Source organism: Amblyomma americanum, chromosome 2 (assembly GCF_052857255.1).
Source record: "Amblyomma americanum isolate KBUSLIRL-KWMA chromosome 2, ASM5285725v1, whole genome shotgun sequence".
Lineage (NCBI taxonomy): Eukaryota > Metazoa > Arthropoda > Arachnida > Ixodida > Ixodidae > Amblyomma > Amblyomma americanum.
Window position 1 is genome coordinate 54,052,239 of NC_135498.1, and position 23,728 is coordinate 54,075,966.

A 23,728-nucleotide genomic window follows, 5' to 3' on the forward strand; every position below is an offset into this window, starting at 1 on the left:
GAATGTATGAAGTCAGAAGGTAGAGGTTCAATTGCAAGCTGCACATTTTTTCAGTTTGTTCTTTCAGCACTCCTGAAAAATGATGAATGCACTTGAGAACCTGTCTCAGCACCTCCAAGAGTCCTGTGCCTTGCATTTTTCTTATTCCTTCCCAATTCAGGTCGAGACCCAATGAGTGATCGCATTGTACTTCTCATGATGGATGTTTACAGACTGGCTGTCCAGGTTAGCTCGAATTATTCAAAACTCTGGTGCCATATCTCTGCTTTGACATTGGTTTTTGGTACCGTAAATAATCTGATTTGCCAGCTATATGTGATGATTAAGGCCCCCAAATTTTCTGCGGCGGAAAATCTTAAAATTCCACTGACTGAGAACAAAAAATCTGCAGTATTCCGCGGGGAGCCTCCCGCGCATTAATGCCTGCGCCCTTTCGCACAGAAGAGGCCATGCGCTTTGCCTCGATGGCCCAAAGTATTTGAGAGTTGGCTTTTCCTCACATAGTCAAGGGTTCGACGAAAGTTCGTCTGGTCAGGCATTAGTAGAAGCAAAAGATTACAGTCACTGACCAAGTCAAAGTAAAAACAAATTGACGTTTCCTCGCAGTTCATGAGCCTAGTGGGTGAGCTGACTGTGGATGTCTCAAGAAGCGCGGAAAAAAAACTCGCCATATTCGTATTTCCAAATACAACACGAGGTGCTTTCGGAAGCAGCTGATTCAAGAAAAAACAAAACAAACCCCTTTATATTTGCGCAAATGTAGTAGTATTGCTTTTGATACGTGCCAGATGCGTGTGGCCACGTGGCTGCCACAACAGCAATGCTTGACACACTAGCTTGCTTGAGCTAATTGGGGATCAAGCTTGTCATGGCTAGCAAAAATTAATTCATTACTATATTCTCTGTGTTCGAAGAGAATTCAGACAATTAAATCACATTCTCATCATTCTAGTATTCCTCTGACATCCACAAGCACTATAAAAGAAAAGATTGTGGATACTCATTCACAGTTCCACTAAAGATGCTAAAATCTGCTATTTCTCATGGAATTATGGAATGGCAAGAAACTAGGGGTCTTAGTTGTAGTCATAATAAAAGTAGTGTTGCAGAATCTCTCAATAAAGGGGCTGTGGACAGTTCAAACAAGGCTTGGAACTGGTACTCGTAGATATGTGTTTTGGGCCTCCTTTGGTCATGTTTATAGGCAACAAATATCGCTTTCTCTTGCAACTGATTTGTTGTGACATCCAATATCGCTTGGAGTCATGTCAGTTGTGGAGCAAGGTTATGTGGGAGCAGAAACTTGTCACTTGTATTTTGCGCCGCCAGGCGTCTCTAGTGCACGTCCCCTCATCACTCCTTCTTTCTAACATTGCCTGCACATCTACTAAAGCTTGTGTGGCTTTACATTTGTATATTCCTTGCTGTCTGTCGCTTGCTGAGTTATGGTGTGTGGTTCGCGCAACAGGGGTAGGGCCAGCCCACATTCACACGAGCCCTGTCTGTTGCATTGACAGTTCCACATGAGGCGCCTGGAACATCTGTGTGTGCAGTATCTTGAAGCAGCCATCAACCATCGTAATGTCCTCGTTGCCCTGCAAAATGCATCTGACCTCCGACTAGACTTCATCAAGGTTGGTGGATGGTGCAGCGAGCATTAATCTCTTTAAACTATCGTGGTATTGTTTTGTTTTCATCTAATTTTTGCTTAATTTTCTGGGCACAGGTTGTGCTTCTATACTGTTGCTGCATTTTTCTGGTCCTGAGATGGCTTTTTGTATTTTTTAGCGTGACTGTTTTTGTTTCTGAGGTCCTGCTTTTAGCAAAACGAGTGCTTTAAATCAAGCTTTAGAGGAAAGGCTTACGTAATTTTGTTTCTTCAATGGTATTGTCTATAAGAACATTTTGAGGTGCACAATGTTTTGGTTCTTTGCATCGGGGTTGTGCTAGAAGAAATCTTTTGCCAGATGTACCACCATTCCTGGTGCCTTATGACCTTTTTGTAATCTGTGTGCGACTCCTGCATGTAGGAGTTCTGCCTGAAGTTCATTGTGAAGGAAAGCACCTACAACCAGATTGTCATGAGCAAGGAGTTTGAGACCATCGCCCAGCCGCTCATGGTGGAGATCATACGGCGACGGCAGATGCCCTCTGTACGCTCATTGCTTGAGCCACTGTTTGACTATGCAGGCAAGCAGTTCAAGTTTTTGGCTTTATTATCACCAATAAACCTTTAAAGGTGCCATTTAAGGATGTTAGAGTGTGTCATGATTCAAGGTGTGGGAAATGGCAAATGTGAGGTTGCAGCTAAGACGGAATAACATAACAGGTAACTGTAAATGCAACTTCCAGGCTGTAAGGCTTAGTTGTGTTTACTTCACTGTTGTCAGTTTGTCCCGGCCATAATATTACAGAGCATGCTTTAGAGATAAAACTCTTGTCACGCCTTACCGAAAGAAAATTAGAAAGTACTTTCCACGTATTTCGGCATGTGCTGCTGGTGCACTCGCGCATGAACTCAAAAAACCTCATATATTCTCTGCACAACACATTAGATAATTTCTAATGCCGAGGCCCTTCCCGTAATATTTTTTCCGCACCTGTACAAGATCTTGTTTTTTGTTTCATTACATGGGATGTATTGCCTAGTAGATATTCACACTGTGTGCCCGCTTTATTTTTGGAACTGTGATGATTATACACACGTGGAATTCTTTAATGTTTGGGACTGCTCACAATGATGCAGTGAGTTATATGGGAAGGTCTAGGAGATGGTAGAGCAGGGTGAAAAATCAGTGATCATTCAGATCTTGACAGGTTCCAAGCATGGGCAAGTGTGTGTGTGCTTTTGTGAGAATAGGTTTGCCCCGTAAGTGGCTAGCTTTTACCAAAACAAATTATAAAAATAAACATAACAGAACATTGTTTCCATTGAGTATGTAGGATCCCCCCCCCTCCCCACTTTTTCTTTTCTTTTTCAAATTGTGGCCGGTCTTGCTTGTTTGTGTCTGGAAGATTCAACGCTAGGTCAAAAACGAGGATGGTAGTTATAGTTGCAAGTTACATAAAGTCACTATAATATGGTAAGGAAAACCAAGTGTCTGAAAACAAAATGGCTGACATGGATCATTCATTTGTTGCATATTCTTGCCTTTGTTTCTTATTTGCTATGGATAGGGCACTTGTAACTGCTATTGCAGCAACGTTTGAAACACCATACTTGGAACTGTGTGGTTTCGTAAAGTGGTGCCAGGATTGAAAAGAAATTATATTTAACCTTAATCAACCTAACTCTCTTTTCATGTCCTGTTTTGATTACCCTATATTTATTTCACTTTTCAGTGACAACTCATGTCAAATTCAGTGCTGTGTATATGAAATGTCGTGTGTTGTGTATGTTCTTTAATTGTACATAGAGTGGTGTAGGAAACAAGCTTTTATGAATTGTCATTGAAAGGAAACATTGCTATAATAACCTTTACTGTATGATACTAGTACATGTTCAGACAGTAAAAAAATTACTATTGGGGTGTGCGCAGAAGGATTAAAATTGTATATCCTTTTACGCTGTTATTCAATCTCTCTGATGAACCCACTCATCACTGCAGGCACAACGTTGGAGCAAGACATGGAGATATTCCTGAAAGAGACGGGTCGAGAGTTTTGTGACATTACTCTTTTGCTTGATGGGCACCCTATCCCAGCGCACAAGTCAGTGCTCGTGGCTCGGTGCAGCTACTTTGAAGCCATGTTCAGGTCTTTCATGCCAGACCACAACACAGTGAATGTAAGCACCTCGGCTTTATTGTCCAGATATACCTTATTTACTCACTTAATTCACACCCTTGCGTAATTTGTGCACCCCTAATTTATTACCAAGGTTATTTAAAAAGAAACCTTTACTCGAACACTTTGCGCTGCCTGCTGCGCCAGACCACCAGCAGGTACACAGGTGTGCGCAAAGCAGTCTTGGGAAGGTTGGTGCGGCCGCTTCGCCGTGTGTGGCTACGAAAGGTGCGAGTGGCGAGGGGGTGAATTGTGTGCCATTTACCCGGCCCACTCCTGCTTGCGGTCGCTTTCATGGACAAACAGTTATGGGAGCAAACTTCCAGTAACTGCCGGCGCGCGCCGGAATCCAAAACTACCGAATCGTTTGCTGTTCAGTTTGCCCTCATTTATTGCTGTCATTTGTCTAAGTGAGGAAGTGCAGATCAAACAGTGAAGTCGTGTCTGCGAATGTAAATGGTGTGGCACGTTGCATAAAGTCCTCCATACTAGTTGTGTTTCTTCTACGCATTTAGTATATTTGATGTTGTTATTTGTACTGAGCAGGAAGGAGGCCGAGGACAATGCAAGGGTGTAATCTGAGACGTCCTTGAGCGGTGAGAGGAGTGGGTTCAACAAAAGTGCTTAGTGTTCGAAAAACGTTTTGTCCAGGTTGAAAAAGGAACTGAAATATGACATGAGCATTTGCTTTGGCACAGCAGAAGTTGCAAGCACGCCAGAGTGTAGTATATCTGATAATTGCACACCATGTTTTATTTTACTTCAGATCATTGAAGAAGTCTGTGAGGGGAAAGAAACTGCTATGCATTGTTACTTCGGAGTGAGCACCTTTGTAAATTTTCTGCACATTTCAGATTGCTATTGGTGAGATGATTCCATCTCTTCAGTCTTTCAACACTCTGCTGAGGTACATCTACTACGGCGATGTCAGCATGCCACCCGAAGATTCCTTGTATCCTTGCATTAGGGCAGAACCTTTGCAGTGGCTCTGGTTTCCGTGCTTAGCTGTGATGCTGATTTTCAGATATGCTGAGGTACGCTCCATGTGCCAGAATTCCTAGTGCTGCATTGTCTCGGTAATGGTGTGGTTAAAACATGTTCTTCAGGGTGGGGGATCAGTCCCAGTTCATATCAATTTTAGTTTGCTGTGGCAAAGTGCCTTGGCACCCTGAGCTGTGACGTATGGTGAGATGAGTATGGGTGTGCAAGTAGACAGGTTATCGTTATGGTAATATACTGTTAAGATAATCACATTTGTGTGTCCGGGCTGTTGTGGCTTAGCAGCTATCATGCTCTGCTGCTGAATGTTCAAAGGCTCACTTCCTGATGTGGGAGGCCACATTTAAATGGGGGTAATATGCATAAGCACCCATGCACTGACATTTGAGCGCACGTCAAAAAAACCCCAGAGGGTCAAAATAAATTCGGAGTCCACCATTATGAGGCACTTTATAACCTAGTTGCAACTTGCACTTTAAAACAGCATATTATTTTGTTTCTTTACATTGTTTGTGTTGTACAGTGCCAAAATTATTGTTTTGCTAGATATGAGTGGTAAGGGGTGTATCATATCATTCACCAGATTCTTGTAAGCTTTGTCAAGCATTTTATTGTTATGTTTTATAGCACATAGGCAACTAAGGCCATCATGTGCCAAGCTCAGGGTATGGAGAAAAATTGTTTTTCTGCGGAATTTTAAAAAATATGAAGAATACAACTGTGGCATAGAGGGCTTAAAACGAATTTTAGAAATGGTTAGTATTGAAAGCTGGAAAGAAGGTCGGGTGACCTCAGCAGCCATCCTTGTGTCAAGCACTTTATATTTGTCTGAATTCTTAAAGAGTGTCAAACCTATCACAGTGGCTCAGTGGCATTGTCATTCGGCACGTGATTCCCGATTACAGTGGCCGCCTTTTGATGCAGAGAAAATGCAAAAATGCCCATGTGTTGCGCAATGTCAATACACATTAAAGAACCCTAGGTGATCTAAATTAACCCGGAGGCCTCCACTATGGCATCCCTCATAGCCCATGTGTCGTTTCGGGACGTTAAACACCACACATCATCATATAATCAGCCTGACTACACCCACTGCAGGACAAAGGCCTCTCCCTGCAAATTCCTAATCTCATCCACCCACCTAACTTTCTAGCATCCCCTGTTACATTTGCCTTAAACCCCACACACCATACCTTAAAGCGGGTCAAATCAGAAAAGGTCTGTTGAAATACACTTAAAGGAAGAAAGCGACTGAGTTGAGAGTTGAGTAGCATTCTTTTTTTTCTGAGCAGCTGAACATTTTTTTTTTACCTGAACTGCTTCTTAGTGGTTGTCTAGTACCATACAGCTCCAGGAAAACTTATTGAAAGGGTGCAAATGGTCTGCTTTGGAGTACAGTGGCGGCACAAACCAGTTGCTCACTGCATGAAACTTATTATTGTGCATATGTCGCTGTAGATAGAGTAGCCTCTATTTCGCGTTTTAGAACGCCTCAAGCAGCCCGCTAAGCCATGGAATATAGCCCCAGTGATCTGTGGAAAATGTTAGCATGCCGTAGACAAGATTGCCAGGAGCTGCATGTGTCATTTTGCTTGTCGGTGGAACTCTTGCAGTGTAATTTCATTACAACAGACCTTAATAGTGGCCTAGAATTCAGTTTGTTGTAAAAGAAGTCTACACAGTCCAAATACTGTTACAACAGGTTTCTGTTCACAGCCATGCAAGTGAGAGTTATAACCAGAGTGACCTAAAAGCTGTGCGCAGCTACAGACAAGAACTGGTTTATTCAGTCTTAACGTTCCTGAAAGAAGCTCATAAACAAGCTCAGTGACTAACAGCTTTCAATTTAGAGTGATTTGAGCCAAGCCAAGATCCAGTATGTAGAGGAGATCCATGCAATGCCCCACCATTCAAGAAGTTGCCACGCTGAGCAAGTTGCCGTTGTTCATATTTGGTTATGTGTGCCATGGTGAGAGGGTTGAAGTTTGCTCTAAGGCCTGTGTTCTTTGCGGACAATGCACAGAATAAACCACCTGCACCATGGTTGCCACGCTGGCTGGCAGCCGCAGCCATGAGGTGAAATGCAGGCCTCATGAGGCAGGGCACATGAGGCCAAATGAGGTATGAGGCCGCATGAGGTATGAGGCCACATGAGGCATAAGGCCACATGAGGCATGAGGCCACATGAGGCATGAGGCCAAATGAGGCATGAGGCCACATGAGGCAAAATGTACTGTATATATATGCATATAAGTGCTTTTTTTTTTTTCCAATAACTACCCGCAGGTAGGCTGGAACTGGAATTATGCGCACACTCCATGTATGCATAATTTTGTACATGAAAAAGCGTCGCTAATGCAAGTTTCTGGGCAATTCGAACGAAGCCCCGCAGTCCTGTCAGTATGCACAGGGTACTGTGTGCAAAGAAACCTCGTTAACTCGTGTGTGTAACAGTTCTGCCAGCAATATTTTGTGCTGTGCATCACCGTAGCCACATACCCAACATTTACAAGTACACCCATAAAGCTATCAATGCACTTAACTAATGCGCTCTCGCTGACGATCGCTTTCCCAGACGTAGTTAGAGGTGGCATGAGTGCAAATTTTATCATCGTCATCATCATATTCCGGAGCATATGTCGTGTCGGAATCCAAAACTACAGCATTGTTGGCAGCGACAGCAGGTGGCAGTTTGTGGGCTCGCTGTGTTTGCTTTGCTGCTACAGTACTAATCAATTGTAGGAGAATACTTGAATGTTGAAGGTGCGCTGTTTGTATCATTCTTGATCTCTGTTAGCCTCTGACGTTTGCCTTTGTGATTACATCATTGCTTCCATTGCTGTTGCTTTGAGATGTCCCAACCCATGCGTGTGTCCCGCCGTCATCTTGCAGGGAGTATGTACACCAAGTTAGTGCTGAGAGGAAGGTTGGCGGCTACACGGAAGATGGATGAATGAAAGTTGAGCGAGCATAAGTTCGCGAATTGTGTACCGCGGAACACGCTGTAGACATTGAGGGGAGAGGAGCATCAACTTGTGTTTAGAATCTGCTTTTTCTTTCATTTTTTTGCCAAGAGGGTACTGCTAGTTGGGGATCGGGCGATTCATATTCGAAGCCAACTCATACGTGGTAATATATAGTAATAATAAAATGACAGCTACGGCCATTACTGCTGCTGTTCCCATGCGTCGCTATGTTACTAAGGAATACTTAAAGGTAACACCGTTTGCTGCCGAAATGTCTGCTGTACAAAAATGTGAACCAGTTGATTGACCTCCTAATCGGGTCCATACTATCCGAATATACGTTGTAGTCGAATCCACAGTAAATGAAGTTAAGCCCATGGCAGAGACAAGGCCAAACAAGCATGGCAGATTGGCACACTATATTCGAATATCTGTTGAAACTGGATCGATTGTACCAAGATTGTGCTGTATTAGCTGTGCATGGCAATTTACTATCTGTATTTAAGTGTGCTTGCGGAGTGTTTTCCTTGACAGCGGTTTTCCAGGTACCTCTTCTCGGCACCTTACTTCTACGGCTTTACAAACAATCGCTTGCAGGCCTTCTGCAAGGAAAATCTCGAGATGAATGTAACTTTTGAAAATGTTATTCAGGTAAGCAAAAAGCCATGCTTTGGCACTTTGACCCTCTCTGGATTCCTGTGCTATAGATTAAATTCGGCTGGTGGGAGCCGTGATGTCTTGTGTGTGAAGTAACTTTGTTGGGTTTAATGTTAGTTTTTTTTTTTTTCACTTATTTTCAAAACCCAATTTGTAATGGGGAAGAGGGAAGCTGAAGCTGAACTATACATGTAAAAGTAGCTTGATGTGCTACTAGAGACTATCTTTCAGGATAATAGCATGTTAAGGTAATTGCTTTATTTGAGGGAGCAAGGAAGTTTTGAAATGTCTATGTACATTTTGCAAAGAAAAATTACAAATGGCAAAAGGGTGATAGCAACCATCGGAGTCCTCACAACTCGACCATTGTGTTAACGTTTTCCGTTGCATCATGGCGCCAGTTAAACTTTCCTCTTGCCCTCCTACCGATGGGAACGGCTTTTAGCAGTACGAAGAGTACTTCAGGTCTTCGTCCGGCGACACGTTGCCGGTTGGGGCAGCAGTTCCAACTTCTCAAAGCAAAACTTATTTATTAAAGACGGCACTGACATAAAAAGGCAGGTGAGAAAAAGGCAGTTTAAAAAAAGGCTGTTTAAAAAAGGCTGTTAAAAACGGCCGAGCTTGAGACTCGGCGCGCTCGTCCCAAGTCGTCGTTTTCCGCGGGTTTTAATCCCTTCGATAATTGGGCGGAGCTTGAGTAATCTAGCTCTCGCCCAATTTAGACCAATAGCAAAGCAATTGCATCCTATGTACTAGTGGGCGGAGCCCAGGGCCCGCCCCAGGCATGATCACTCCTGGTAGCAGGTGCGGGAGGGGGGGGGTATTGTCCCCGTGGGCTGTCGCGAGGCAGCTCTCACCCTAAGCGGGCGTCACGCCTCGAGACGTACATTCCTTGATTCCCCCCCCCCCCCCCCGTGGCTCTCACCCTAAGCGGGCGTCACGCCTTGACGTACATTCCTCGATTCCCCCCCCCCCCCCCCCTCCTCCTCCGCGGGCATGATCGCTCCTGGTAACAGGTGCGGGGGGGGGGGGGGGGGGGGGGGGGGGGGGGGGGGGCATTGTCCCCGTGGGCTTCCACTTAACAGCGCCAAAGGCAACACAGAAGCTGCTGACAGGAGATGCTTGGTATGACGGTGCAAATCTTCATATTTGCACTAAAGTTTAAAATTCGTTTAAGGGAAAACAAAACTTTCAAAGTCACTTCACAGGAAGGTTAGTACCACTGCAGCAAAGTGTAAAAAGATTCAGTACGTTTTTTGAAACTTGAAGTAACCTCATGAGTGCCAGTATGAAGAGCAGCATAGCAATAATATTTGAGTAATGAAAGCAAAAACATAATGCTATTAAGACAAAAAAATTTATTCTTCAGATGCCTCAGCGTGACAAGCCTTACCAAACTGACTTAATTGCTGGAGTTACCACTAGTTTTAACATTTTCGTGCGGCACTTTGTGGTATAAACTGCAATACTGCACAACACAGCACTGTTCCCGTTGTGCGCAGAGATACAGTTATTATGACTGGCTTGTGGTTGGAGCTCACTTCATGAAGCAGTGTGGGTCGACATTAAAGAGACATGCATTTGGCCACCAACGGAAGAAGCAGGGTTCTCTGCATTGCTCCTGCATGTTTGGTGTGGTGTATTACAGCACAGCATGAATTGCTGCAAATTGCCTACTACTGTACAGTCACTGCCAGCATAGTGTGGGTCATATTATGTGAGAATGTGCACCCAGAACCCTGTGTAGGTGGTGTATGTAATTCCTCGTGAACATTTCCTTCCAGCGCATGACTTGCTTGGTATAACTTAAGTGTGCAACTGTCATAGTTAAGCTTGGTGTTTTCTTCTGTTTCACGTTTCTTTTTAAGAGATAACTAGGCTTCTTGGGGTGACTCAAGTGAGGGGCTTTACACTGTGCTTTCTTTACCTTTATGACCAGATCTTGGAAGCAGCTGACAGGATCCAAGCCACTGACATGAAGAAACATGCCCTGAGCTTGATAGTGCATCATTATCCAAAGGTTAGCAAGCTATGCATTTTTGTACACAAGACGAAATGTCTCTACTTCAGAACCCTCCCAAGGAATGCATGACCCATTCTGTTATGCTTTACACTTGCATGGTACTGATAAAACTATCATGAATACCCACGTACTGCAGTGTCCTCTCTTTTTATTCTTGCACGATTCATCACAAATTTATCATGGAATGCATTATAGATTAATATTGAAATATTATAATTGAGTGGAAAAGTTGTGAAAAATTTACTTTACTCTTACCTGACTACGCCGATCTGTTATTGCTATACTCCGTTTCATACATCAGGTGCAGCGCTGTGAAAGGTACGGAAGTAATCCTCACGGTAAAATAAAGGGAGCCGTGTTACTCCGTGCCTGTTCAGTGGCCAAGTGCTCTAAGGCACTAGAAAGCGACAGCATGTCAGCAGTAAGAGTGCATTTAACCAAGCTCATGACACATGTGTCATGTAGTAAAGCTGCAGGTAAAGCATTCACTATGTTTAGCTCACCACAAGGAACGTACTACTTTTTGGTTGCGGATGCAGGCAGTGCAAAAAAAGAGCTCTAGCTTTGACAGTGTTGCACCTGATGTATGAAACGGAGTATATTACCTGTGCACATCCTTGGTCGTGTGTTTTGCACCATACGGTACCTCATAGTTGTGAGATTTGACTACAACAATTTGAAATCTGGGCGAGGACAGTTTTTGATATGATTTCATTTAGCTAAAGTGAACTACGAGGATGTTTTGATAGTCTGAAGAATTTTACTTGAGTATATGTTGGCAGCTAGCTGGAGCTGGCTACATGGCCTCATTTATTTTGGAATTTTGCTTAGCTGAGTTTTGTTTTTCTGTTTTTATGCTTGCTGAGGTTCTGTCGCCACTTCTGTTTATACAGATAAGCGTAACCTGTGTTCACCTCTGCATGTCTTTGCGTTTTGTTCAACCGTTATTAATTACAATTTGTGCAGGTTGCAAGATTGCCAAAGATACGAAGTCTGAGCAAAGATCTCCTGCTTGATATTCTCGAAGCCTTGGCAGACGACATGAGTGATTCGAAACTCTGCCAGGACGTGTCATCAGCCAGTCTGTGCAGCGATTCTGCAGGATCTGCAAGCCTGGTGCTAGACCCGAGCCCTTATCATGAAAGTGGCTGCAAATGAACATCGAGTGAAATATCCCCTGCTAGTGAATAGACAAAGGGAAGAGCTGATCTTACTGATAGCTTATGCATGCCAGCAGAGCATGCCAGCAAGCTCTTGGCAGCATGGCAAACAAGTGCGATATGTGTCCGGTTTGTAACGCCGTGTTAAGGGAAAAAATGGGCCAAGCTAACAACCGCAGCTCAATAACGGCCCTCCATTGCTGTACTGGTGGCAAGCACACCTTGGCCACCACTATAGCCTCAAGTCGGAGAACAAACCAGCTGTGTTCACGACACTTCTGCTATAGCATTTCTCACTGCAGTTGGCAGAACATATCTTTGGGCAGACCGTGCAGTGACCCTCCGAGATGTGTAAGTCTGGCACCAGAGCCAAGACTCTGTTGTGATAGTGGACCTAAGCAGCCTTTTCCAAAGCTGTGGCTGAAACTGAACGCATGAGCTGACAGTGCTCGTGGCATTTATATGACTACCATGTGCCAAATGCAGAAATATCGCAGTGTCCTACTGAGAATATCAAAGATCTGGTTGTCTCTCCTGTTCTGCCACACCTCAGTGTGAATTGCAACATGTAAGAATGCACCAAAGTGTGATCCGTGGTTTGCAGGTGGTGCTGATTACATTAGGGTTTCAGGAGATGGGTTTTTAAGTTTTGTGATTGCTTAGTGACCCCCCTGTGCTTTATTTTTGCTTGCCATACATATACAAAAGGTGATATCCTCTGCATTGATTAAAAGCTCTCTAAGGCTATGTAATTATTACTGACACAGTGAAAAGTCGAGAAAATCAAGTGGCTGAAAGGCAGGGGGGCAGGAGCAAGGAAGAGATGCACACTTAAAATAGAAAAAATGCAGTGCTGGTGAAGACCAGCAGTAAGAGGTGAAGTTATCTTCAAAATGAAGACAGGGGATATGTTGGGGAAAAATGTTGGAAGAAGATCTCGCAAGAGAACTAGAAAAGGTACCATTTGGCTATCGAAAGATGCTATAAAGCATTTTAAGTATATAAAGCTACAGTTTTGTGGATGTCCTTATCAATACAAAGTGCTGTGCTTACTGGTTGAGTGCGATAGCATCTGTCTGCTGAGCTGTAGCTCATAGATACAGCTGATAACCTGACCTAGTAGAGTAAACTGCAGGTGAAAATGCAGCTTTTGCCACTTAGTGGTCAAGAGAGGTGCCAGGAGCACTCATCATGTAGGCAAGAATTTTTGCTTTAATTTAGCAACAGTATAGTTTGGCGTGGTATATTATAAATATTCTTCTTAAAATTTTACGGCTCACTTTCTTTTTATCTCCTCCTTAGGAATATAATGTGACACATAGCTGCATAGATGTGTATGCCCTTGACTAAACAGTTTTTGTGTCTGTTCTCACTTTTCTTTTTTTCAAAGTTTTCTGCTTTGTTATTATCTTAAGTGGATTCTAAGAGATAGTTGAGTTATGGCATAACTAATTTTATCGTGAACTATTGCTTCATAGTGAAGTATATGCCACAGAAAGTCTTTGAGCCATAATCAGTGCATTTGCAGCCTTCATTGTGCAAAGTGAAGCTTGGAATTTGAAGAGCGTAAATTAAATCATGTATTACCTTGCTCTGCAGCGCAGGCAGAGGGTATTCAATTGTCGGCTCTTGAGTGAAAATGATAGCAGCCATGTCATTTAGAACAATCATGTGGATTGTGCATTCAAGGTTTGACACAAATTAATGTACAAAAATTCTGACACTCAGACTAAGCAGGTAGAGTTTCCACAGCAAGGAATCAGAGTAGGTTTTTGCTTTGGTGCTTCTATGTGGTGACACCTTGTTGGGACGTACAGTCACACTAAGTGAGACTTAACATGTGGAATATGGTCGGAGCTTTCTTCACAAAACAGCTTGAACCCGGTGGTGGAGTAAGGTTATGCATCTAGCTCTAAGCCAAACGCTATGGCTTTTTGCAGCATTTATAATGGTACATTCCATTACTATGAGGCGTACATCATGCTAGTCGCTGCCGGTATGTTGCAGGTCATATCGAGCACAACTGTATACTCGGAGACAGCTTTCTGTAGCTATGCAGTGGAAGCTGCGCGCATGCGCCGCCAGCTTAAACACTTATCTCTCTCCCCCTTAAGCACGTGATAAGAGCGCACTTGTGAAAGCCTTGCGCCTCGCCCTCGTAGCTTCCATTGCATAGCCACAGAAAGCTGTCCCTGGGTATAATGCATTTAATGGACCACTTGGCTGGTTGCTGCAACAAATTTTTCAAGGCCTTGCAACTTCTTGCAGCTTCTCCTTTATGTACATGAATTATTATTTAATCTTCCACCAGCAGTCGTCGGCGTATATCAGACTAAAGTATAGACAGAATGGCGCATAACGAAAAAAATTTATAGTCGGCAGCAGAAGTTTCTGGGATGCATGCGCTCGAAAACATATTTGTCGTAACACTTCCTTAGCACCCCCTCGCCTGGTATTGATACCAGAAGATACAGCATGCATGTCCCGTCATACCTGCTGGCCTTTCAGATGATTTGCTAGCGTGACTTCACTGAAATAAATTCTGTTCTGCAAGCCCACATCTTGTCAATGTATGCTGCCAGCTGTATAGAAAGGAAACCTAGGAGTAGTAGTTGAAGGAAACTGGGAAATAATGATGAAAGGTGCGCTAGCTAAGCAAATGTTAACCTTGATTAGACAAACAGTAAAGTATGAAAGCTTCTGTTTTCTTCACAAAGGCCGCCGCGGTGGCTCAGTGGTTATGGTGCTCGGCTGCTGACCCGAAAGATACGGGTTTGATCCCGGCCGCGGCGGTCGAATTGCCATGGAGGCAAAATTCTAGAGGCCCGTGTACTGTGCGATGTCAGTGCATGTTAAAGAACTCCAGGTGGTCGAAATTTCCTGAGCCCTTCACTACAGGGTCCCTCATAGCTGAATTGCTTTGGGACGTTAAACCCCCAGAAACCAATAAACCAATCTTCACAAAGCAGGAATTCGTAGGACCAATATGAGCCTTGGGGAGAGGGGACTTCACAGCTTTGTCTAAGTCATGTCATTCTGCCTGCATCATCACATTTTTGTTATTTACATGTATATCACCCTCTTTTATGTCTACAAATATGCATTTTGGTCACTGCTTTTGTGCTTGTGAAAATTTGTTTTGAAGTGTACGAAATAAAGTGCCTATACTGTTACCCCTAAGTTATTGTTTGCAGTTTCTTAAACATATATAACATGTGTTGGTGGAACCAATGTTCAGCGTGTCCTATGCTCTTTACAGTTGAAATAAAAGCGTACTTGCTGCATTCTTCATTTACTTGGAGCATCTGTGCTCCAATAATTCTGCTACGAAAGCATGTTTTCATGAACCCCGAAGTCCCATTGACGTGTGTCCCCGGTTAGACCTTGTTGCCGTAGTCGGCGCAGCCTTTGACCTTCCGTTGCGCAACCTATGAAACGTCGCAACTGCCGTTAAAAAAGAAAAAAAGCGCGTCCACACGAACGCAAAACTTGTTCCAACCGCGTTTCCATTTAAATGCGGTTATTTGAGCGATGCCGCCAATATAATCACAAACACTGGCAAGGCCTCTTTCATTGTACCCTTTTATAGCATTTATAAATAAAAAAAAAAGATTCCAGCCCAATTTTTTTTTTTTTGTCTGCCGCACCAAACTAACCAAATTATTGAGGGATGAGATTCAAGCATGGAGTGGCCGTACTAATTGGGCACTGCGGAGACAAATAGCAAGTTTGTCAACTACAAAGTTATCTAAACCAAAGCCATTGTCCCAGCATACGCGGTAAAACTAGTCCAACGACCCCCGTTGCCAACGTCAAATCCCGACAAAATCATTCAGGAGAGAAGGGTGGCGTGGTGGCGTTGAGAAAAACGCGCTTCACGACCGGCGCGCCACGCTGCGCTAGGACTAGGCTGTGCTATCGTGCTGCCGGCTACCGCGCTGCAGCAAGAATACAACGCAGTAAACGCAAGTTGCAGTGCGCTAAATTCTACCCTATAAGTTTCTGCGTTGTTACCTTGCTTTTGCTTGTGCGCGTGCGGTGAGCACTGTCGTAGCGGCTCTTTGACTGAGCCCAGCACAAGGTAATAGTACGCATAATTGCGTTGGCAGGGCCCTACAACTGCCATCACGGCGAACCATGTTTACAGGCCGCTGAAGACGTTAACTTTACTGCCTGTGAGTTGAATTGCTGCATTCTTTTGCGCTTCACCGTCAAACCGTTACGTTGCTCCTCTGTAGACTGTCCGTCATTCGGGCAGTCTAAGAAGATCGTTTCTTGGCCATTCTTGGTGTCGCGTGCAGGCACTTTTGCTGTTCGGTTGATTGGAACTACTTTGCATCTATCATACGCTTTTGCGATTCTCTACGTTTGATCAGCAATGGAATCTGCGGCGAATAGCGATGCTGTCAACGGGACACCGCAAAAGGTCGTCAAGCCCCTGAGTGTCGGGCACGGCGCAAGTGGATCGAGCGTCGGACGTAATGGCGATCGCGGGGAAACTATTGAAGACATCATATCGGAGCTGAACGCCACAGCCAAAAAAGATGAACCGCTTCCTGAAGTTGTTGCCGATGTTTGCCGTGATTCTAGTGATCAATGGGAGCGCAAGACAGAGTCGTTGGCTTCATCTCCCGGCACCGTTGGTGAAGCCACGCGTAGTGAAGCGGAGCCCAGCACCGTGTTGACCGATGAACCTGTCGGCGAAGAAGGTGAAGTCCTGGTACCTCTTACTGGTGATATTCCGTCTCAGGACGGCGAAAAGCCTGCGGAAGCAACCAACGGCGGCACTACCGAGTTGGGAAGCCAGGAAAGTTCCAAGTGCTCGGGTGCCACTGGTGCTGCTGTCGTACAACCAGAGGCAGAACCAGAACTTGCGGACGGGTCTAGTGACAATAAGTCGGAAGAGGCGAAACCTAATTTGGCAGAGGCAGACGCTGATCCAAAAGAGGCCACAACTTGCGAGATAAAAGCACCGGACGAAGCTCTGCAGTCACCTCGTAGGACTTCGCGCCAAAGAACAGTCAGTCAAAAGCTGGCTGAGAGCAACGCCACCAGCCCTGTCCGTATGCGTCGCCATGGCAGTGAGGCTTCTGTTGCGTCTTCTAATGAGTCATCGCCTGTGAAACAGGATGCAAAGCAGTGCTTAACGTCGGACAGCGAAAGTGACGTTCCACTTGTACAGAAGAGGCGGAAAATGTTGCGTTCCGAAGATCAGCCCACTGTTGCAGTCCGGACCAAGAGGCTGACTTCAGACAGCGAAAGTGACACTCCCCTGGCACAAAAAAGGCAGAAAACGACGAGTACCGAGGGCAAAACTACAGCTGCAATCAAAGCCAAAAAGCTGGCTTCGGATAGTGAAAGTGATAGCCCTCTTGCAAAAAGGAGAAGCGGTCCAACTAGGGGACCCACTTCTACTATGAAAGTCACTGAGCGCAGCCAAGTGAAGAAGGCCAGCGGGGTACAGTCAGCAGAGCCTCCAAGTAAGAGGAGGTTAAGCGAAAGGTCAGCAAAACAAAGCTTGGAAACTGGTAAAACATCTAAAGATAACAAGGACCAAGATGTGCAAGGTTCTGAACATAGTTGCACGACAGATACTGAGACCTTGAACAAGAAAAAGACGCCTAGCTTGACTAGTAAGACCAAGAGAAAAGCTACGCAACAGAACCTTCCAGCAGATAGCTGTGGCAGCACTCCTGCTGAACAAAGCTTGCATGAAGATCATGATGAGTCGGATGGAGCCTCTGAGCTAACGAAAGTGAAGGGGAATATGAGCATGTTAGAGTCTGCTCTGACGACTGGGTCTGCACCACCTGCTGTGCTCAGCAAGAGGGTTAAAAAAGCACCGAAAGGTAAAGAACTGGACAAAGAAGACATTGCTGATGTCTTGAACATTAGCATCGCCAGCTCTAGTGGTGACAATTGTGCAGTTGGAGGAGGGAAAGATGTTTCTAAACAGACCAGCTCTGTTGAAACAGTTGAAGATGTCCCTTCTTGGTCGGCACATCAGTTTATTGAATCTGACCGCCTGCTTCAGAAATCAATCAGTTCAAGCCTCAAGGACCGGGAGCCAATTGCCAGCCCATCTTACCTGATGGTTGAGGTTCCTGCAGGTAATGCCAGAAGGACTTGGGGCCCTGCATTAACTCGCCGAAGACCAACCATTGTATTTGGCGGCTGCGACCCGCTCAATACCTACGTGAATATAGAGGGTGTTCGCGTTCCATTGCGTCAGTGGCAACAGGTGTCAAGAATCACCCCGATTGTCCGGTTGATAGACATCTTTCGCTGTCTTCCGAGTGCTTGAACGAACAGTTCATCTGCTGGACTGTTCCTAGCCATGTTTCTTTTACTGTGTGCGGTTGCTGTTTGTGCTTTTTCTGTCAGCACCTTTTCAGCTTTCTTCCTGCAACTTTTTTTCTTGACATTGAACTGGCCGCAAAAGACTGTTGACCATTCATGGCTGTTGTTTTTAAAGAGTAAGGCATTCTGATTACTATTCATGTTCATTGCAGCTTATGCTGCCAGTCTCTCTCCTCCCCACTGTCTGCTTAGGGCACTCATTGTAACCCATTGTCTGTAGCAAGCCTAATGAGCTACCTTGCTGTTTTTACATTAATAAAGTACTGTGCATAATGTCTTAGCTTTACTCATCTTTTTTTTTTTTTTGTCGCAACTGAAAAAATTCAAGTTACACCATCACGAGACTTAACAGGACAAGCATCTGTGCTACTGCAGGCAGTGCATTTTCTCATTGCACAACTATGGTTATGCCTTTTTAGATAGATGGTGCTATATAGTAAGCACTACTTCCCGTTAACGGTGCAGACTGCTCAGATCAAGGGTTCTTAAACTGGGTTCTGAGGACACCTTGGAGCACTTTGGGGGTTCTCCAAGCACCTAAATCCATGCATGCCTCAACTGCCATTTTTACTTCACTTTATTATGGTTCCATTCATACTGCAGTTGTTTATAGCAGATTGTTTTGCTACACAGAGAGTAATTATTGATTGAATTTGGGCACTTCCTGAGCTGCCGTGGTTCTGCATACATGTTGGACTAGAAGAGATGGAACCTAAGACATGCGAGGTTCCTCGGCACCTATTGAAAGCCACTGCGGTTCCCCAAGGCTAAAGATTTTAGGGGCAATCAATTGGTTTGATGCAGAGAAAATGCGAGAGTATTCTCTACCTTCTCCTCCTTTGTGCTAAATTTTTGCAGCATGGAGCATTAACTGTACCACCACGACCACTACCGCTACTTCTGTAAGTTCACTAAGCCACTACCATCTCTAGAGCCCCATCACTATCACCTGTCACTGACATGCCCTTACCAATTGCTGTTGCCAGTGAATTTTTGCAGGTGGCAGGCGGGAACCCCGCTTGTGCCACCTGTCCCAGTTGCCAGGTGGAGGTCGATGCCAGATGGTTTTCGCCCTTATGGCCCTCCTAATGCTTTTACATTAAAACTTTAAGACCCCCGGTCTTAAATGGTAGCGAAGGACTGTGAGGCACATTTATTAGCTGGGATACATGGCTGGTGAGGGGGAGAGGAGCTGTTATTGGCTGCCATGTTTGTGACTAGGAGCATGGTGAAAGTCTGCATGTTTTTCAAATCCACTTATCGTCGCTTACTCCGATGGGCACTGTGAAAGGTATGCCTTGTGCTTCGCCGTGGCACCTGTGACAACACATGCAACCCATCTGCGATGTTCGGCTGCTGAGCGAGCTCGCAGGATTGAATCGCAGCTGTGCCAGCTGCATTTCACTGCTGGTGAAGTGCAAAATATGCTGTGTGGTGTTGGTGTGTGCTGAAAAACCCCAAATGGCGAAAATAATCCCGAGCCCTCCACCGCGGCTGCTCTTTTTCATTCTCCCTCCTCCACACCTTTTCTAAATGCATGGTTTGGGTGTCCACTATGAGAGAGAATTACTGAACCTTTCCCAATCGTCCCACCCCACCACTAGCTTTGGCAGCTGTATTGGTGGTAATAATAAGGCTACGTTTAAATTTGTTTTGTATACAGTGAGAAAAATTTTGTATGAATGCAGATGATATGTGTAACAGTCAAGTCTTGTCATTTGCAGCTTCACATTTTTTAGGAACTTGAACATTTTGGCACAAATCTGCCTGGTTGGGAGGTGAATTGGAAAGAAAAGAATGGGATAAGATCGGAGTATCGCATTCTTTTCTCTCAACATTCTTTTTGTGGCAGCAGGTCTTGTTTTTTAGTAGTGTAGTGTGCAGTGTTATAAAAAAGAACATTTTTTCTTTTATGAAGATATGCACCGATTTTGGTACAAAATTTTATTATATGAAGCATTTGCACACAGGATTATACAGATGCCTGGCGTAAGTGGTACTTGCATTAAGTGTGTAGAGTGAATGGTATGTGGTCATCAAAGATCCGTGTGTACAGTGGCGGCCCTATGCCTGCCTATCACAGTTGCATTGATGGCTGCTCATTGGCAGTGATAGTTGCGTATGCCTAACAACTGTTTCGCACACGTACACCCTTTTCATGTAATATGTGGCTGCAGTGTGACAAAGTGCACTTCACATCTAGGCGTTATTTGGAGGTAACAATGACAAGGTTTCTGTGTCTGGCAATGCATTGTAGAATGCATAAATATGCCTCCATCTTCACTGATGGGCACATTGTATTCAGGCAAGTGTACTCTGAGAATTTATCGGAGACCTCAGCTGGTGTTTTATTTGCAAGTTTGTAGCATTGTAGTACAAAAACATGCCTATCGAAAAGTAGATAAAAAACCTCTCCCCCTCCCCCAATGGGTTACATATTTTTTTGGAATGTCTACGAAAGACAAGCGCTCAGTGTGACATCACAAGCCCTTTTGGAACCAAGTATGCTGTCTTGGAGGAGACGTCTCACTGGTTTTTTGTTTTTCTCAATGCACATCTATGTCCTTAACTCATTTCTGCAACTTCTACACCTCACAGGATTGGTGCATTTGCCTTTGTTGAGCTGCTCTCAGTTGCTGTTTCATAATATCAGACTGAAGCCATGTAAATGTCTCGGTTTTGATTAATTATTGCATATAGGTCGGTTGTGAATCTGATTGTATGATTAATGATTGCATAGACAACATTCCAAGAAAACTTGATCAGAATTCTGCTGTCTTTGAGGGAAAGAGAATGATGGTCATGGAAGGTATCAACTAAAAAAAAACAGTACAGGACACTGCAATGGAAAAAAAAAAGTGCTTTGCACTGTTGAACCAACTAGCTGACTGATCTATGCCAGAATTAAAATGGATGTTATAAACTGTGCTTACTTCACAGCGTTGTACATTTCAAGCATTTAGTAGGTTATATGTCCAGCACATTTTATTCAAACTTCAGCTGAATGTGTTTTGTGTTTCATTCTTTGTTGTGCTGTAACTATATGCATGTGAACCAACTGTGTTGTTTCTCCAACCTGTGCCAACATATGCATCTCCGAGAAATTTCAGTCCATCGCTCTTTCAAAGCTTTATTGAAGTACTGGTTTGGAATCCTCTGCTGTGGGCTCCATTTCTAGCTTGTTAACTTTGCATGGAGTCCCAGTAAATAACGAGACATGGTAAGAAAAAGTACCATTGATGGATAAGTAGTGGACATACCAAATACAGGCCATTCCATATGTTGTCATGTTTATTCTTATTTTACTCCACAGCTGTAAAGGAGGCTGTAAATTGAAAAGTCTCGAGTGCAAGATTGGTTATTCGAATAAGAGAACATAAAACTTTTGGCAGTTTCTCCATCAAGATACAGAAATTTCTGCTCATGTTTGGGGGGGTTAAGAAGCACCATTTTACCTTTTTTCATATAAGCTAACAAAATTTTTTCATGCAGCTAAGCAAAAGATTATTTTACTTCCTCTTTTTTATAACAAGCATGTCCCACATTCCTTGTTTGCAAAAGCGGCACATTCCCAAACAGGGTGTGCATTCATAACAACACAAGTAATTTATAGCTTAAATAAAAGATTGAGATACTAGTTTTTTTACTTGGCAAAGAGTGTCATGGAGGTGAACTTGAAGCTTGAACTTGAACTTTCACCATTTGAGCATTAAAACATAAGGTGTAGTGTAATGGCATTGGTGTCTTCCATGCACTTTTGTTAATTATTGCACAATAGCCAATGGTAGCTTATACCTTAATTCAAACATCCCTTCAACTTTGCTCCCTCTCTTCTACCTTTCCTTTTTTCTGCATAATATCCATCAACTGATAAGTGTAGATAAGATTTCATAATACATTTTTTTCTCTTCCTTCAACTGGTTTGTTACTTTGAAAAGTTTGGCTTTGGGTCCTAACTCTCGTCAGCCATAACTAACTACATTACATCCAGTCACCTGTACTACTACTACTACTACTACTACTACTACTACTACTACTACTACTACTACTACTACTACCACTACTACATAAAGTGCAAGACAAGAACGGTGCCGTCGTTCTGCAATAGTGCAGCCCGAATACATTTTTTTGGAAACAATGTTTGGCAGCATTCTTTAATTCTGCACTGCGCAAATGCAAAATTACTTTTGCAAGGGGTGCGTTTGGCGCTGTACCGCAGCTTGCTCTAACAAAAAAGGGATCAGTTTTTTTTTTGCTATATACACTTTGGTTTACCATGCTGTATAGTGTGACCAGCACAGAGACAAGCAAACAGGCAGGATTATTGTGAACAGCTCCTGCTTCTAATGTCCTCTTCATGCTTCTTACGCTGAATTTTGTACTACTTCCACTTGAGAGATATTTTTCTCATCCTAACCTTGCACGCAAACATGACAAAGCAACGTGTCTGCAGTGGTATGAGGCACTACGTAAATGTTAAAGCAGTTCTCTTGAATCAACTGTAATGCTTTTGATCCACATATTATTCAACATGCACCGTGACATTCCCCTGATCTCGCCTTGTGGTCTGTCTTTAAAAGTTTACTTTTTTTTTGCTGCAGTTAGATTGAGAATGAGGCTTTTTCATATTATACCAGTTATGACACAAGCCGAAGATCTCGTATGATTTCTGTATTTTCCAGTGTTAAGCAACAAAAGAATCACTGGTGCTTGGACATTAATAAGCTTCCGTTAAAAACAAGATGAACTGGTGTATTGGGCATATTATTTACAAGTTGATGTAGCCAGTCCTTCAGTACTGCCAGCAGTTCATGTTCAAAAAGTTGTATTAAATTCAGCTGATTATTAGTGACTGGTAACATTACGGCATTTTTTGTTGCTACCATTAATCATAGTACAAAATATGACCAAGGCCAACATTGTTTGCCCCTAGAGCTTAACATTTTAATCAGCCAAACTTCATCTGAGAGGGCCCACACGTTGTCCATCAAACTTTTTGAGAGCAGAGACCATGCATTACAAAATGGCGTGCACCCCCTTAAACAGGGTCTTTCACTATGCCATGGCAGAGCAGTGCAATTCACACTGCTTTGTACATAAAACTAAACGTAGGCAAGAGGGGGGGGGGGGGGGGGGGGGCAATTAGAACCCTCTCTTTTTCATTCGTTCCTCTCTCCCCCACCCCCGTGCATGCTCCTTGGCAAGAGTTATGCACAGGCGGTGAGAGTATATATGTATGCATCAGTTTTATTTATCTCTAGTTGAGTGATAATGCTAAAGAGAGTGACCCTATGGTAACAAGCAGGTGCTTCCAAGAAACGACAGTGTTCAGAGAAAACACAGAACTGAGTGAGTCAGTAAACATAACTGATATTTTTTACTTATGTTGGGCTATATGGTTTCCAGTTGTTAGCAACCCAAAAAGTTTGGCTGAGAAAACAATGTATTTAGGTTTACTCGTCTGGTCAATCGCACGGTCTCTCCTATGGCAGCGTAGCCAACATGATCACAGTATTTTGATCCATCCGTAAAGAAACTTGTGATTCTTATATAATGACAAGAGGTTCATGAATTCCTGCTGGATAATGCATATAGCGACAACCTTCGTGTTACACTTTGTCAAGGTCAAGTTGCACGGTACGTGTCTGTCTCATCCCCGGGAGCAAGCCTTTGCCGAGCTTCAAGAACGGGGAAAAGATAACAAAACTAATGTTGTGAGGCATATGCGGAAAGCAAAAGTTAAAGTTACTGATGGGTTATTCAGAAAGGTACATTCA

The 23,728-nt window shown here is 43.8% G+C and overlaps 2 protein-coding genes across 2 annotated transcripts in view; both read left to right on the plus strand.

Annotated features, from left to right (window-relative positions):
* The window catches only part of Lztr1 (Leucine zipper like transcription regulator 1), a 33,817-nt gene extending 19,046 nt beyond the window's left edge, over positions 1-14,771 (plus strand). The window contains exons 13-20 of the mRNA XM_077654391.1: positions 161-225; positions 1,518-1,634; positions 2,031-2,190; positions 3,609-3,787; positions 4,641-4,738; positions 8,297-8,402; positions 10,348-10,428; positions 11,398-14,771. Coding sequence (XP_077510517.1) covers positions 161-225; positions 1,518-1,634; positions 2,031-2,190; positions 3,609-3,787; positions 4,641-4,738; positions 8,297-8,402; positions 10,348-10,428; positions 11,398-11,589 — 998 coding nt within the window. The 3' untranslated portion in view covers positions 11,590-14,771. The remainder of the gene's footprint in view (positions 1-160; positions 226-1,517; positions 1,635-2,030; positions 2,191-3,608; positions 3,788-4,640; positions 4,739-8,296; positions 8,403-10,347; positions 10,429-11,397) is intronic.
* Positions 14,772-15,447: 676 nt separating this feature from the next.
* Positions 15,448-18,224, plus strand: LOC144121275 (uncharacterized). The gene has a single exon (XM_077654396.1). The coding sequence runs from the start codon at positions 15,970-15,972 to the stop codon at positions 17,893-17,895; it is 1,926 nt and encodes a 641-aa protein (XP_077510522.1). The 5' UTR covers positions 15,448-15,969; the 3' UTR covers positions 17,896-18,224.
* Positions 18,225-23,728: the final 5,504 nt, after the last annotated feature.